Consider the following 15,178-nt stretch of genomic DNA (forward strand, 5'->3'; position numbering starts at 1 on the left):
ATTTGTAAAAAACAAAACAAAACACCACCACAAAGGAAAGGGGAAAAAAGATTTGGGGTAAAAAGTAGCCTTTGCATCAGCATGGTATAAAGTTCACACACAAGGACATTACTTATCCACTGAAGACTCATATATTCCACTTTTTTAATGCAGAAAAGATATGCTCCAGGGTCTGTCAGTAGCAGCCAAAGCTATGAACTGCTTAACTTCAGAATGCCAGACCACAAGTTGTACTAGCCAGCCTTGTTCAAATAGTCAGTTTTTGTGCTGAGTAATAATTCTGAAAGCTCATTTGAAAGGCCAAATTAGATATTAAAGTAGTATCTAATTTCTTTGCTTCCACCACTCTTTTTAAGGAGAAGGTAGCCAAGAACTGAAGTGTTTCAGAGAAGGGTAAGAAAATGGTAATTATCAATACTTTCTTGAAGTCATCTCAAGTGCTTTCAGCAACAGCCAACCCCCCATTCCTGCTTCATAGAAGGGGGCAAAGACAAAAAATTATGCTTGGCTCCCAATACCTTATATTCATAATTGTAAAAAAAAAAAAATAGCAGTTTCCTTCCAGTTGTGGTTGTGATAGGGATTGCTGGAGTACTGTCCAGAAAGATCTACCTTTATCTCCAAAGCTAGTAGAAAAATTAGTGTCTAATCATACATACCACAATGGGTTCTACATTCATAATGGCAAGCAAATTTCTCCAAATTTAATCTGGAGATGTATTGTAATACTGACTTTTATTGTAAGACTTAGCATTAGAACAGAATTAGAGCAGAAACATATTTTTGCTACTGAACATAGTTTCCCTAAGAACAATACTAAACTCCTGATTGATCTGTCTTGTTTCTCCTTATGCTTTGATGTTCCTTTCTGGATTATATCACACTTTTGAACTAGTCACATTTATTGCAGTGAGATATGCAGTAATCATCAGGAATTTCTTCAGCCAATGAAGAAATATAATCTTAACTGCAAATTTCTCTTGGGTAACCTATAAAACTGCCTGCCTTTTGTAATCCAAACTACTAAAATTAAGTTTATGCCATATTCATCTATAAATATGTATAAATACCTAGGGGATGCAGTAAATAGTAATACTCTGTGAGCATAAAATGGTCTTCCTTCCACAAGGAATGTAACATCTGACATCTCTTTATTGTTGAGAAAATGAGGATCTGAAATGACACAAAACAACAGACCAAATTTTAAAAAAACCATATCCCCAAACAAGAAAGCAAACAAACAAACAAAAAAACAAGGGGAAGACACTTTAATTGGAATAAATTAAAACATCAATATATTTGATCCTCATTATAAAAGACAGTAATTTAAGATGAATACACCTTTGAAGTTATTTTAAAGAACACAAAACATAGAGTGATAGAATTGGAAGGGACCTTGGAAGTCTTCTAATCCAACCCTCTGCTCAAGTTGGAAGTTCTTGATAGGTCATATATTCAAATATTGTCATTCTCAGTGCATTCCAAATCACTGAAAGAGATTCTAAAACTATTTTTAAAGGTAACATGCATACTTCAGAGCAATTATTAATTCAAGCTATCAAACCCTGCACCAGCTATCAGTGGTGTCCCCCAAAGGAGTGTTCTAGGACCCACACACTTTATAAATGACCTTTGTGATCACCTTATTCGCAACTGCGTCCTCTTCGCTGATGATGTAGAACTATTCAACACTACCGTCAATACTACCGTCCTTCAAAAAGACCTTGATTATGTGTCTGAATGGTCTAACAGTTGGCAACTCCAAATCTCGACCAACAAATGCTCTGTCCTACATATTGGTTAAAAAAAACTATATACCAAATACAAGCTAGGCGGATATAACCTTGTTGATGACCCTCACTCTGTCAAGGACCTTGGAGCTCTCATATCAAATGACCTAAGCGCCAAAGCTCACTGCAACAGTATTGCCAAAAAGGCTTTACGAGTTGTAAATTTAATTTTATGAAGTTTCTCCTCTGGTAATACTGATTTGCAAACTAGGGCATTCAAAACCTTTGCTAGACCAATACTTGAATTCAGCTCTGCTGTCTGGAATCCGCACTGTATATCAGACATAAATACAATTGAGTGAGTCCAGAAGTATTTTACCAGAAGAGTACTACATTCCTCTGCTCACAACAGAATATCCTACACCACCAGATTTGAGATTCTAGGCTTAGACAACCCTGAACTACTCCAGCTAAGATTGGACTTAAGCATAGTACATAAAATCATGTTACAATGTCTTACCAGTTAATTAATATTTCAGCTTTAACCACAACAACACAAGAGCACACAACAGATATAAACGTAATGTAAACCACTCCAAACTTGATTGCAGGAAATACAATTTTAGCAACAGAGTGGTCAATGTCTGGAACTCACTACCTGATTCTGTTGTCACCTGCTCAAACACCACTCCTTTATCCTCAAACTAACTTCTATTGACCTGACTCCATTCCTGAGAGGTCTGTAAAGGGCATGCATAAGCACACAATCGTGCCTACAGTCCTTGTCCTATTGTCCCCAATTATTAGTTCTTATTTCTTATATTTAAACTATGTTTATTCTTATTTCTATTGTATTGTAAGCTTTTGACAAAATAAATAAATAAATAAATAAATAAATTTAAGATACTGTGCTGTCTGAGACAGAAGGAGAAATGATGCCCCATTTCCAAGTCCATCCACAGTCCCCCAGTTAGTCAAGTTATTGTGCTATCTTGGGAACACAATCCCATAAGCCTCTTTCCTAGGAAATAAAAATATAAAAATCATTGTTTGCTGTCTTTATATGAGGCCCAAGGCCAGCATTAAGAAAACAATTTGTATTTTGTTTCCATTTTTATTTCTTATTTTTTATTTTATTTCTAAACTAACACTTGTATTTTTCAACATTTCTGAGCAGAATTGTAAATATTGGAGTACAGTATTTTTATATTTAAGGTTGTCACACACTGCATAATAAAATTCAATATTATATATTGCTTTACTTTTTTCCTGCATATTTGGGAGGTTTATGAACTGCCAAAGTCCTGGGAAAGGAGTTGGGTAGAATTATACATTTTATATCAATATATAAGGGATAGCTTATTTTTTATTTGTCAGTACTCTATGTCTAAGCCACCAGATCTCTATTAATACAATTGGTCTTCAGCTTCACTAACAGTGATCATACTGGTCTTGGCTTATAGGAACATGTTAGAAGATACTAAGTTAGAGAAGATAAATAAATAATGAAATAAATAAGTAAATAAATGTGGAAAATGCATAGTCCTTGATTTACGACCACAATTAGGCAAATTTCTGTAGCTAAGCAAGACAGTTGTTAGGTGAGTTTTGCCTCCTTTTACAATCTTTCTTTACTCAGCTGTTAAATGAATCATGTGGTTGTTGAGTGAATTTGGCTTCCCCATTGACTTTGCTTGTCAGAACGTCCCAAAGTTGATCACATGACCCCAGAACACTGCAACCGTCATAAATATGAGTTGGCTACCAAATGTCTGAATTTTGATCACATGACCATTGGGATGCTGCAGTGGTTGTAAGTGTGAAGAACAGTCATAAGTCACTTTTTTCAGTGCTGCTGTAACTTCAAACGGTCACTAAATAAATGGTGGTCAGTCAAAGACTACCAATATATTGCAGAAATTTCAAATAATGCAGAGGAAGCTTCCAAGCTGCACTGTGGCTACCTATACCTATATATATATATATATATATATATATATATATATATATATATATATATATATATATATATATATATATATATATATATATATATATATACCAACTACTTTAGAAGCCTTCCATATTTCATATATCCAATTTGCTTGTAACATATTAAACTAGTCTAAAGAAGAAAGTGGCTACCAAACACAGATAGAATTGCCAGCTTATCACTGTTGTGAATGCAGGTTCTGCTAAACACAGTAAACAATGTGTTTTCTCTTAGTTTGATATCTGGGAGAAAAATGGCCATAAAATCATTGTTAAAATCTACTCTTCATACCCATATTCCAAAGTGGAAAATTAGTGAAATAAATGACTGACATTTAATTGGGAAATGGGAAAGAAGGGAAGGAAAAATAGTGATGTTGACCTTTCTGGTGGTTTTAACTAAATGGTATCTATTGCTTGTTTTCATCTCCTGGCTGTATTTTTATTTTATTTTATTTTTTTGTTTGTTTTTAATAGTGGTTTTAGGGTGGGTATACACTTCTTGCATTTACGTATATTCTTTATTTTTATAATTGTTTTTAATTGTTGTGAGCTGCTGAGGGGCACAAATGTGAGATGGGCAGCTGTACAAATTGAATAAATAAATAAATAACTTTGGCTCTCATTAGGATATTCTTTGATTTCTACTGATTTTGGATTACGTGAAAAGTCTACCAAGACCAACTGTCTACACATCTTTTAAAAACCAAAGATCTCATGCAGAACGCTTACCTAAACGAGATGTCTGCTTGCGTTTGATTTCAGTAAGCTTGGGAATAGGATAAGGTCCATAGCAATGAGTGAAAATGACAGCCAGCTGTTGACTAATCACTTCATTCTGAAACAAAAGAAAATCCAATAAAATAAACACAAAACAAAGTCCCTTCACTCAAATGTTTTATGGCTTTGAGGATCTAAAAATCTGAGCAGATATTGTCTTACTTTCCTTGAGCAATTTCTCTACTGTATTAGACGCTGATAAATCAATATTGTGGAGATATCCTATATGTCAGTGGTTCTCAACCTTTTCTTCATAACAGACCCCCTTTAAATATCTTTTGTGACCATGGATCATGGCCACGGATCAAAGACTTAAGATTTAAATCATAACATTTCTTCAAGCTTTCATGGCCCCCTGTGATGACACTGCAACCCCCCCCCCAGGGGTGGATCACAGGTACAGGTAATTATGCCTCTCATCAGGCAGAATGATACTCCAATATAACCGCATAGTGCAAATCTGTTTTTATGCCTTTCAGCTGAGAATTCAGAGGAAAATTAAGCCAACTTCACAACTCAATAAAACTGTAAATTTATATGTTCATTTTCTGGCACTTCTAGTAAAAACAGGATTAACAACATATATTCATGCACCAGGCACTGGAGGCTAGCTGCCAAGGAGAGACACAAAAGTGCTATGTCATACTTCAAATTGCTAGGAAAAACAGTGCTATGAAGCATATGAGAACATTTATTCATGTATCACATGTGACTCCTTAAAGCAGCTGCATCTTTTCCCAGGAATCTGTGTCTCTCCTCCACTGCTGCAGCACAACCCCAAGAAATATGCATTTGGTAAAGAAACTGGTGCCGCTTCATCTGGTAGCCTATTTCACTAGTTCACTAGATCCTACAGACAAGAGGTTTCCCTTGATAATATAGCTGAATCTATTCCTCATAGGTATCAATCCACTGATACTGATGTTTTCTCTGAGGCAATACATCATAAGTTTGTTCCTGCTTCTATTGGACAGTTCTTCAGATATCAATATCTTCAGATATTCCAATACTTGAATACATCTCATCTGTCTGGAATCTGCACTGTATATCGGACATTAATACAATTGAGCAAGTCCAGAAGTATTTCACAAGAAGAGTACTGCACTGCTCTATTCGCAACAGAATACCCTATATCACCAGGCTTGAAATTTTGGGCTTGGACAACCTTGAACTACACCGCCTATGGTTGGACTTAAGCGTAGTATACAAAATTATCTGCTACAATGTCCTACCAGTCAATGACTACTTCAGCTTCAACCGTAACAATACAAGAACACACAACAGATACAAACTCAATGTAAACAGTTCCAAACTTAATTTCAGAAAGTACAACTTCAGCAACAGAGTGGTCAATGCCTGGAATATACTACCTGACTCTGTTATTACATCTTCTAACTAACTCCCACTCCTTTAACCTTAAATTATCCACTATTGACCTCACCCCATTCCTAAGAGGTCTGTAAGGGGCATGCATAAGTGTACAATCGTGCCTACCGTCATTTTCCTATTGTCCCCATTTATTCATATCTATTTCCTGTATTCTTACTCATGTTTATACCTATACCTATTATCTTGTAAGCGATTGACAAATCAAATAAATAAATAAATAAATAATTTAAAAACTTTCATATCTCTCCTTATCATCTGTTCTGTAGGCTACACATCCCCAGTTCCTTTAACTATTCCTCATTAGAATTGGTTTCCTGATTCCTTTCCATCATGATAATGCTTCTCTCTCTCTCTCTCTCTCTCTCTCTCTCTCTCTCTCTCTCTCTGACACTCCATACAATATTAACAATAAGTCTTTTCAGTAATTCAAATGATTAACCAGCTAGTAAAAGAAGAAGCAACAGTTGCAGCAAGATGGATGAAAATAACTCTCTATTGCTGAATTGTTCATTGAAGTTATGAACTTGGAAACTTCTGCTCTATAAATGAGGCATTCTTACTGCAAGAACTAGAATCCAAATGCAATAACCATCCCAAATAATCATATCATAGTTTTCAACCTACTTTTGTCCTAACAACATAGACAGCCATGGTCATTCAAAGCAAATTGCTTTTCAGTTCTTTTAATTTGGGTGCCCATGATTTGATGAAACTAGAGAGAGACAAAAGGCTGAAGAAAATGTTCTGTCTATTTCTGTCAAGACTAAACTATTTTTTTCAAAAATGGGCAAAAAATGAGCAAAAAGATAGGTTATAAACTAAAGAAGTATGAGCCATCTAATATAAAAATGAATGGATGAAAGAATGATGATGATATCAGCAGCACCTTTTTAAATATCATTCAGATGAACATGCTTTTAATCTTTGAGCAATTGCTGAATTTTTATAAGAAAACTGCATTATGTACTGGAATGAGACATGCATTTTTTTCTTCCTGTCTTTGAGAAATCCATCCATATGTGAATAAAAACAAAATGGGAAAGGGAAATTACTGATCACTATGATTCTAAGAGTTTCACTTTGTCATAAGTCATGCAGTGTGATTGTCATCTTCTTCCAGCCGCACCCAGAGGAGTATGAAGGTGACCTTGAAGAAAGATCTCAACAGCTTTTACAAAAAAATATCAGTTTAGATCTGGAAGTGAGGAGGGATTGAGTCAGAAATTCAAGTCTGCCCTACCTTGACTCTTATTAGCATAAGAGGAAAAAAAGGAATCTCTGTCAGGCTTTCAAGATTCTGTTATAATGCCATACAATTAATAAAGTAGATTTTAAGTAGACATTATTAAGACTGTTCTATTAACACAAAAAGGACTGCCCAAACTTGTCAAACTGTCTTTGGGGAAATTTTCCAGTATCAGTATTTCATGATTAAATAATACTTTGAAATCCAATACATCATTAATACTAGTCAATATATGTAAGTAGGGAATCTAAGATGTTGACGTGAACAGCCAGAGGCAATGTCAACTATGAGCAAAATAGGTTTTGATTTTGACAAAACTAAATTGTAGCTCTTCCAAAGAGAACACCATTAATCAAATGAGATACATAAAATGTCTTTCAGTAGTTACTGGGAATAATGCCAAGACTTGATTTTTAAAAGATTTTTAAAAATTGTTGCCTCAAAAACTTAGGTCCAGGAAAATGTTTGTGGGTGTCAGATCAAAAGAGGGCACACAAGATACAGAATCAATACTTCTTGGTTCTTCAGGAAATTTTAGGTAATTTTTACCTTTCTGTAGAAAAAAACAACCAAAACCAGAAGGGGTCTTTGTAAACCCATTGATGAAATATGTTTTAGAAGGAATTATTTGTAAGGATTTCAATGCAAATCCATCAAATCCAAGGTTAGTTTCTAGACAACACCATGCTAATCAATCATTTTATGCGACACTGGTTAATTATGAGTATATTGACATGCCACACTAGTGTACCTGATGTTTGTCTCTCATATGGAGAATGCAAGGTGCACATTTATGAAGATTGCAGATCCTGGCTTTTCTGAACTGTTTAGATACAGAAGTACTGACATTGATGACAAGTAATATATAGGCTACAATAGTCACTAGACCATAAAAATCTATCTGGCTGAAAGGAGTCATGAAGAATCTAGATAAAAGCTGATTTAATTTCAAATAAAACAGATCTTTTTTATCAAAATAATGCTATGAAACCAAATATGCACTTCAATTATTATTATCTTCCTTTTAAGGAATTAAATCACAATGATATAGACTGCTATATCTTCCAGCTCTGATCTAGTACTCTAGTCTGGGAGTTAAAAGTTTTCAAAATTATTACAATTTTTGTATATTATTGAGAATTTGATTTTTAACATCAAATTATTAACATTAATTACTTTTACCATTTAAAGGCATGTCTATTCACACCCACTAAATGCCATGCATGTTGGATTAATTTTCAGGGGTTTGGTTGGCACATGGAAGAAAGCCACGAGTGATTAAATGTTGGCTTCTGATGTTGTGTGAATCAATCCAAGAGTTACTTGCTCAATAATCCATGGTTACCAGAACAGGATAGCATTGAATGTGAAGCCATTCATGGAACAGTGCTTCCATGACCCCCCTAACTCTTCTTCTTGTATACTCTTCATTATTTATTTTTATGCTATCACGGATTGTTCCCCATTACATTCAAACTGGCAACCAATTGGGTTTGCTTTCTCTCTACACCAATATTGCAGATCATAGTTTGAAACTAATTTGCAATTTCAGTTTGAAGGTGTATTACACAAATAAGTGTTACTAACAAAATAAGTGTTACTTAATAAGGGATAGGAAGGGAGAGGATAACAAGACAAGGCAGTGTAATCTGTAACACAAAAGCATGAATACTTGAACAGAGTGTTTTGAATGCACTGTCTAATCTGCTTCTGATTAAAATACCTATTTTCCCTGGATTGTAGAACTTGATGGTTTGCTGATATAAAGATTCCTCTACCCCTGAATTGTAGAACTTGATGGTTTGCTGATATAAAGATTGCTCTACCTCAAATGGCAGTATTATGGTGAAAGTTTTACTGTTACATTTCATTGTTTCTTTGCATTTATAATGCTTCTGTTTTTCTCTATAAACTATTTGCTTTATAAGCAGAAAAGCCCATTACAAATAATTGTTATTATCTGAGCTGCAAAATGATACATAGTGTCACCTACCTTACTTGCTTTCAAGATTTCAATCATCAAAGGCAATCCTTGTGTGATGAGTTCTTCAGTGTATTCTTCTTCCTGGATAGATTTAAATTCCTTCAGCAAGCACTGGATAAGGGGCCTTCTATGTTGTTGAAAAGCAATTCGCAAAGATTCTAACCATGTATGGAGAGTCCACGGAACACCTATTTAAAACAAAAAGTATTCCACAAATTCCTATTGATTGTAAAAAAAACAACCAGAATCAATATTATAATATGAAGGCCTTTAACTTATGATTGTGATTCTAAATATATATATATTTAGAATCACATGGATTCTATATATATATATATATTCGTGTGTGTGTGTGTGTGTGAATGAATATACGTACATACACAACCCCCCCCCCCCTCTTGATATACTGTTCATTTTTGGAAACCCACCAGAACTATAGCAATAAGACATATATAATAATGCTTTACAGCCCTCTGTAAGCAGTTTACAAACTCAGCATACTGCCCCCAACAATCTAGGTCCTCATTTTACTGATCTTGAAAGGTTGGAAGGCTCAGTCACCTTTCAGCTGGTCAGAACTGAACTCCTGGCAGTGGGCAGAGTTAGCCTGCCATACTGCATTCTAAACACTATGCCACTATAATTAACTCTCTCTCTCTCTCTCTCTCTCTCTCTCTCTCTCTCTCTCTCTATTCAAAAATTTTATTAAACAAAAAGAAAACATTTTAAAACATTGAACATGGTGTAATCATCCTGACATATCTGGTTGTCTACATAGCTATTTCTGATAGTAAATAATACATATTTACATAATATATACATCATAATATATATATCAGTATCAACAATATCAACCCTAATCTGTGATCTTAACATCCTTATCTTATTTTAATTTACATTTTAAGTCCATCCTTTTTCCCAACCAGTGGTAAAACTTTTCCCATACTTTGTAATATTCAGATTCATCTTTATTTTTTAGTTCCAGTGTTAATTTGTCTATTTCTGCGCATGTCCATATCTTTTTAATTATCTCCATTTCATCTGGAATTTCCTTAAGTTTCCACTTTTGAGCATAAACTATTCTTGCAGCCGTAATCACATGTATTATTAGATACATCATATCTTTATTGTATCTCTCAACATTAATTCCCAATAAGAAGAATTCCGGTTTATATTCAATTTTGATTTCACCCATTTCCTCCAACCAGCTCTGAATTGTATGCCAGAAATCCTGGGCTTTCCTACAAGTCCACCATACATGATAGTACGATCCATTTTCTTGGATCCAACAAATAGGAGATAAATTTAGACCACTATAATTAACTCTTAATAGCAGTCTTTTCCAATCTCATCCTCCAGTTATGTAGACTTTAACTCCCAGAATTATCTGGTTGGGGCATTAATGGAACTGAAGACCCCATATCTGGAAGGAACCTACTATAGGAAAATCTGCTCTTCACAAATCTGTTCTACACAATCAAGTTATGTTTTTCCACACAGCTGTTAAATGGTAAAACTCTATTTACCTGAGCAGCCATCTGAAAAACATAATCTCAGTTGTTAAGTGTTTATTAATTTAAATATAATTCTCTATGGAACGTCAAACATGTTAGAGCTGATTACAAAATAGCTGGTTTAATTAGGAAAAACACATTGCAATGACAATGATAAAACAGCACCATTTCATTATTATTTCACTGTTCTGAAGACATGTACCCAGAAAGTTTTGTTGATGAGGAAAAATATTTTAGTCCTAACTAGAGGGACAATTAAAAGATATGACAGGATTGTAAAATGGTACCCTACAATATGTTTACCTACCTGAAGTATAATTGCCCCATGTCAGAATTGCACTTCTCAAAAAGAAATGGGAGAATAATTGTAAGTTGCAGAAACTAAGCAACACTTCCACACATTTTTTTTAAAAGTGAGAATTTCTGCAGTTAAAAAAATGAGTGTAGGAAGTACTGGGTAACCATGGGAGAATTAAGAATGGAAATATGGATCTTCCCAAATAAGAAGTTGAAGCTTTGTATAACTCTTTCGTAGTAGTAAGAACTGCTTACTATCTGCCAGGATAATTTTTCACATGAAGTTTGCACTGCTTGGGGCCACATTGCTCACCTCTATCTTTGTTTCTGCCACTTCTCTCTGTTGTTGCAAAGAAAAGCAAGGTCACTCCCATATTGGTGGCATGTCACAGTTTGGAATCCTAAATTATCAGGAATCCAAATGGCACCATAATCCTCCCCATTTTAAGAAGCTTTCTTTGACAAGTAGGAGTCGTCCCAGGATCAGCAGCAGTAGAACTGGAATAACTTTTAGGGCAGGACTAAATGTACAGAGCTCTGTTTTCCTTTCTGCTACCAGTTTCCTGTTCACCAAAATAACCTTTGAATTTTCAACTATCTAACAGAAATTCTGAGATGCTGCTATTCAGAAAGCTGATTTTAGAGCAGCATCAGCAGCATGTTCTTTGATGATAATAAGGGAAGATGTCTAATGTTAATATTCTTTTGGCCTATTCAGTATTTTAAATTCAGTGCAAAAATAACTATAATTTCTGATAGGCATGTAATTTAGGGTACTTATTGATGCTGTTGGATAATGTATGCATTTAACAAATACTATATATGGATATTTCTGAATTGCTCATATATCACATCTTTTGAAAAATCATTGCTCTGAAAATGGGTATATACTATTTTTCTTCCTCCCAGCTGTCTTCTTTGTATTTCTTAGTCATATGCAGCATCTGTTTTTGTCCAAGCATCCAGCCTGCCCATTCAAGCTTTTTGTTTTTTCATTAGCAGTTCCTAGTCAACTTCATTTCCAGGGTTAAAATCGGCTTCTTTGCTCTTCAAAGACGAACTGGATTGAACCTGAATTGCTACTTGTGGAAAGATTCTACACTGTAAAGCCAAAGTATCCCTCTCCCAGAAATTTACTACCTACTAAGTACCCCGGTTTGTCATCTGTTAGGATAGGCTGGGGCATTTGCTTAAAAAAAGGATGCTATGTAGTACTACTGAAACCAGCATAATCTTTTTCAAAAACATGCATAATACCTATTTATTTTAAAATACTTTTAATGAGGAAAGGGTTGAGTAGCCAGAAGCCCTTCATATGCTGCTGAGCTACAATCTATGGGATACAAAACCAACATGGTGAAGAAAGCTGGGAGGTGTAGTTCAGCAACATATTGAAGACCACAATTCTTTACTCAATTTATTAATGAGACTGGTGGTGAAGTACTGCAAGCTACTTCTGCTGACTGCCAGCAATTTAGCAGTTTGAATCTCACCAGGCTCAAGGTTGACTCAGCCTTCCATCCTTCCAAGGTCGGTAAAATGAGGATTGTTAGGGGCAATATGTTGACTCTGTAAACTGCTTAGAGAGAGCTGTAAAGCACTGTGAAGTGGTATATAAGTCTGAATGGTATTGCTATTGCTATTAAATTCATTTGATTTCTGTCTTTTCAGAAAATTAATATCAAGACAAGCTAAAACCTATTGTGATTATTTCCAGATATATGCATTTCAAACCAGAGAACCAGAAGCCCTAGTTGAGCTGAACGTTTTTGGGGGCCAAGGGAAGAAATTAGCAGTCTATTTCAACTCCTTTATCTACTGGGTGGGACCTAACATCTTTCCTCTTGCCATGACCATGATTATGAAAATGTTCTCAACTACTCTTGGTTTCTTGGCCAAGAGCAAAATGTATTTCATTTTGGCTCCAGAAGCTCATAACAATACAAATATTTACAAATTTATGGAGTGGGAGCGGTACTTTTTCTCATATAATAAATCCATAATGATTTAAAACACTTGTTTTTAACACTTGAATTTCCAGTACTCCTAGACATGTTTATCAGTTGCCTGATTTCTGCTTTGACAAGAACTCTGGAGCAGTCAAAAATTGTCAGTTCAATAGACACGGCTCTCTTTCATCAAACCATTTTTCTGACAAAGAGAGAGAGAAAACCCAAACTGACCTATACTTCTGATGTCAATGGTTACATCCACATAGCCATGTTCAGCACTGTGATACATTGCCTCTTTCAAAGCTTTGAGTCTGGCCTTGCTGTTGCGGCTTGCACATAAAGGAGCAGGCGTGCTGTCTGCTAAGTCAGTTCCTTCAGCCAATATCTCCTCCAGGGACAAGATATCACTCTTCTCCTTCTCTGGTTGAGCAAGAAGCTTACGAAACACATTCCTGTCAATCACAAGCCAAAAGACAGAAAAGGGAAGGGCAGAGGGCACCATATGGGAATTGTTAACAGTGAAACACAAGACAACTAGCCATCTGACTAATACTAATTCTGCTTAATTCATCGCACAAGATATAGTAAACAAAGTATTTTCTTTTCAGCATAGTAGATGAGGCTATAGTAGCAAGTCTAAAATTCAAAAAACCCATATCCTGTCCATCAACAGGCTTACATCCAAAGGCCATTAATGTTCAATGGAGCTGCTCCCAATGAACAAATAATTAGAAACAAGCAATGAAACCCAGCGTGTATCATCTCCCTTACCTCCCACCTACCTGATATGCTTACATCTTGCTAGCTGCGCATGTTCAGTCCTGTGGAGGATAGAATAAGCAATGTATCCAAAGCAAGTGGGCTGAGTGTATGTATCTCTATGTTTGTTTAGACGGGGAGGAAGGTGTTTATTTTGCTATCTGCAATAATGTGTCTATTGTACTGTGCAATAAGAGGAGAAAACATTTGACACCTCTGATAATTGCAATCCAGAATTCTCCAGGTGATGACAGGCATAGCTAAATATGTCATAGTTCACAGCAACTCATAGCTAAAGAGTTCTACAATGAGTTCTTTATTCAACATCTGGCTGACTAGATTTATGACAGATTCATCAAGTGGAAGACTAAGTCTGTCTCAGATCTAACCTTTTCTCCATCCAAACTTCAGGTGAGATATGATTTCCCAATTTGAACAGAATCCATCCCCTCCATCCATCTTTATTTTTATAATGGAAATATACAGCCATTTGCAAAAGAGTTCTGGGATTGTTGAAATTATGAGAGTTGTGATTCATCTTATCTGGATGGCATCAATCATTGGAAGGTAATGCTAATCTATCAACTGTATATCCCAATTGGGAAGGTGTCCAAGTGCATCCCATTCAAAAGAACATAAATCTCTATAGTTATATTACTATAAATCTCTATATATTATATTAAATCTACATAAATCTACATAAATCTCTATAGTGATATTATAATATCACTATAATGACGTGTTTAATTTATAGTCCGTTGAAATCAGTTCCTGAATTTTTAAAGCTAAAGGATATAAGGGCATAATGGAAGAAGATTTTGGTAAACATTAGAAGTGGTGGCAAAGATTCTTAAGAATTTATTCAATTCTTAAATAAATCATCGACAGTTGCCTTTCAATGGGCTTTTTTTTGCACCTTCAGTTTATGTATTTTCTTGACCCTTATACAGAAATGCTAACCTTTCCTCTCTAATTCTACACATGATTATTTATCATCCATCATCAAGGAATGATTTATAAGTGTAAAGATGATGTCTGGGTTTAGCAGCACTGAGAGATGTTCTGTATGATTTAATGGCATTTTTAGACACCTCGTTCATTAAGCGCTTAGTATCAAGGTGATTTACAATCATGTGTCTGTGCCTTTCTGATTCATATATACACATGCTTACTCCCTGCCTTAAACTTATCTTATTTTCTTCACAAGCTGTCTCTTACTTTTTTCTCTTTTGTTATTAGTGGTTCATTGGTTCTGTATACTGCCAGGGCAATAAAATTGGCAGCTCTGTTGTTTTTCCTTGTGATTCCACCAGATCTTTATACTGAAGAATATCTGGAATATCTATTTCCAGAGAAAACCTTGTATCTCACATTCCTTTCTTGATGCTTTATATGAGTTGTACATCTATGAACTAGGATTATATTTGAGACTTCTGTCTACTGCAATGGTCCTTACTCCAGAAATACTTGTCTTTGCCTTTCATTGAAATCTCATTGAAAGGTACTGCTACAATGTTATTTCAGGTAATAGAGCA

At 35.1% G+C, this 15,178-nt stretch overlaps 1 protein-coding gene across 2 annotated transcripts in view; it reads right to left on the reverse strand.

The window, feature by feature from the left end:
* The window catches only part of ABTB3 (ankyrin repeat and BTB domain containing 3), a 228,120-nt gene that overhangs the window by 10,284 nt on the left and 202,658 nt on the right, over positions 1-15,178 (reverse strand). Inside the window, exons 10-14 of one of the 2 annotated variants that reach the window (XM_026694971.2) lie at positions 13,667-13,705; positions 13,116-13,336; positions 9,131-9,309; positions 4,455-4,560; positions 1,071-1,173 (exon numbers count right to left, since the gene is read on the reverse strand). In XM_026694971.2, the coding sequence (XP_026550756.2) occupies positions 1,071-1,173; positions 4,455-4,560; positions 9,131-9,309; positions 13,116-13,336; positions 13,667-13,705 (648 nt within the window). The remainder of the gene's footprint in view (positions 1-1,070; positions 1,174-4,454; positions 4,561-9,130; positions 9,310-13,115; positions 13,337-13,666; positions 13,706-15,178) is intronic. The other variant, XM_026694970.2, reaches the window with a different exon arrangement.

Source organism: Notechis scutatus, chromosome 6 (genome assembly GCF_049901735.1).
Source record: "Notechis scutatus isolate UNSWTSFEM ecotype Mainland chromosome 6, rNotScu1.2, whole genome shotgun sequence".
Classification (NCBI taxonomy): Eukaryota; Metazoa; Chordata; class Lepidosauria; order Squamata; family Elapidae; genus Notechis; species Notechis scutatus.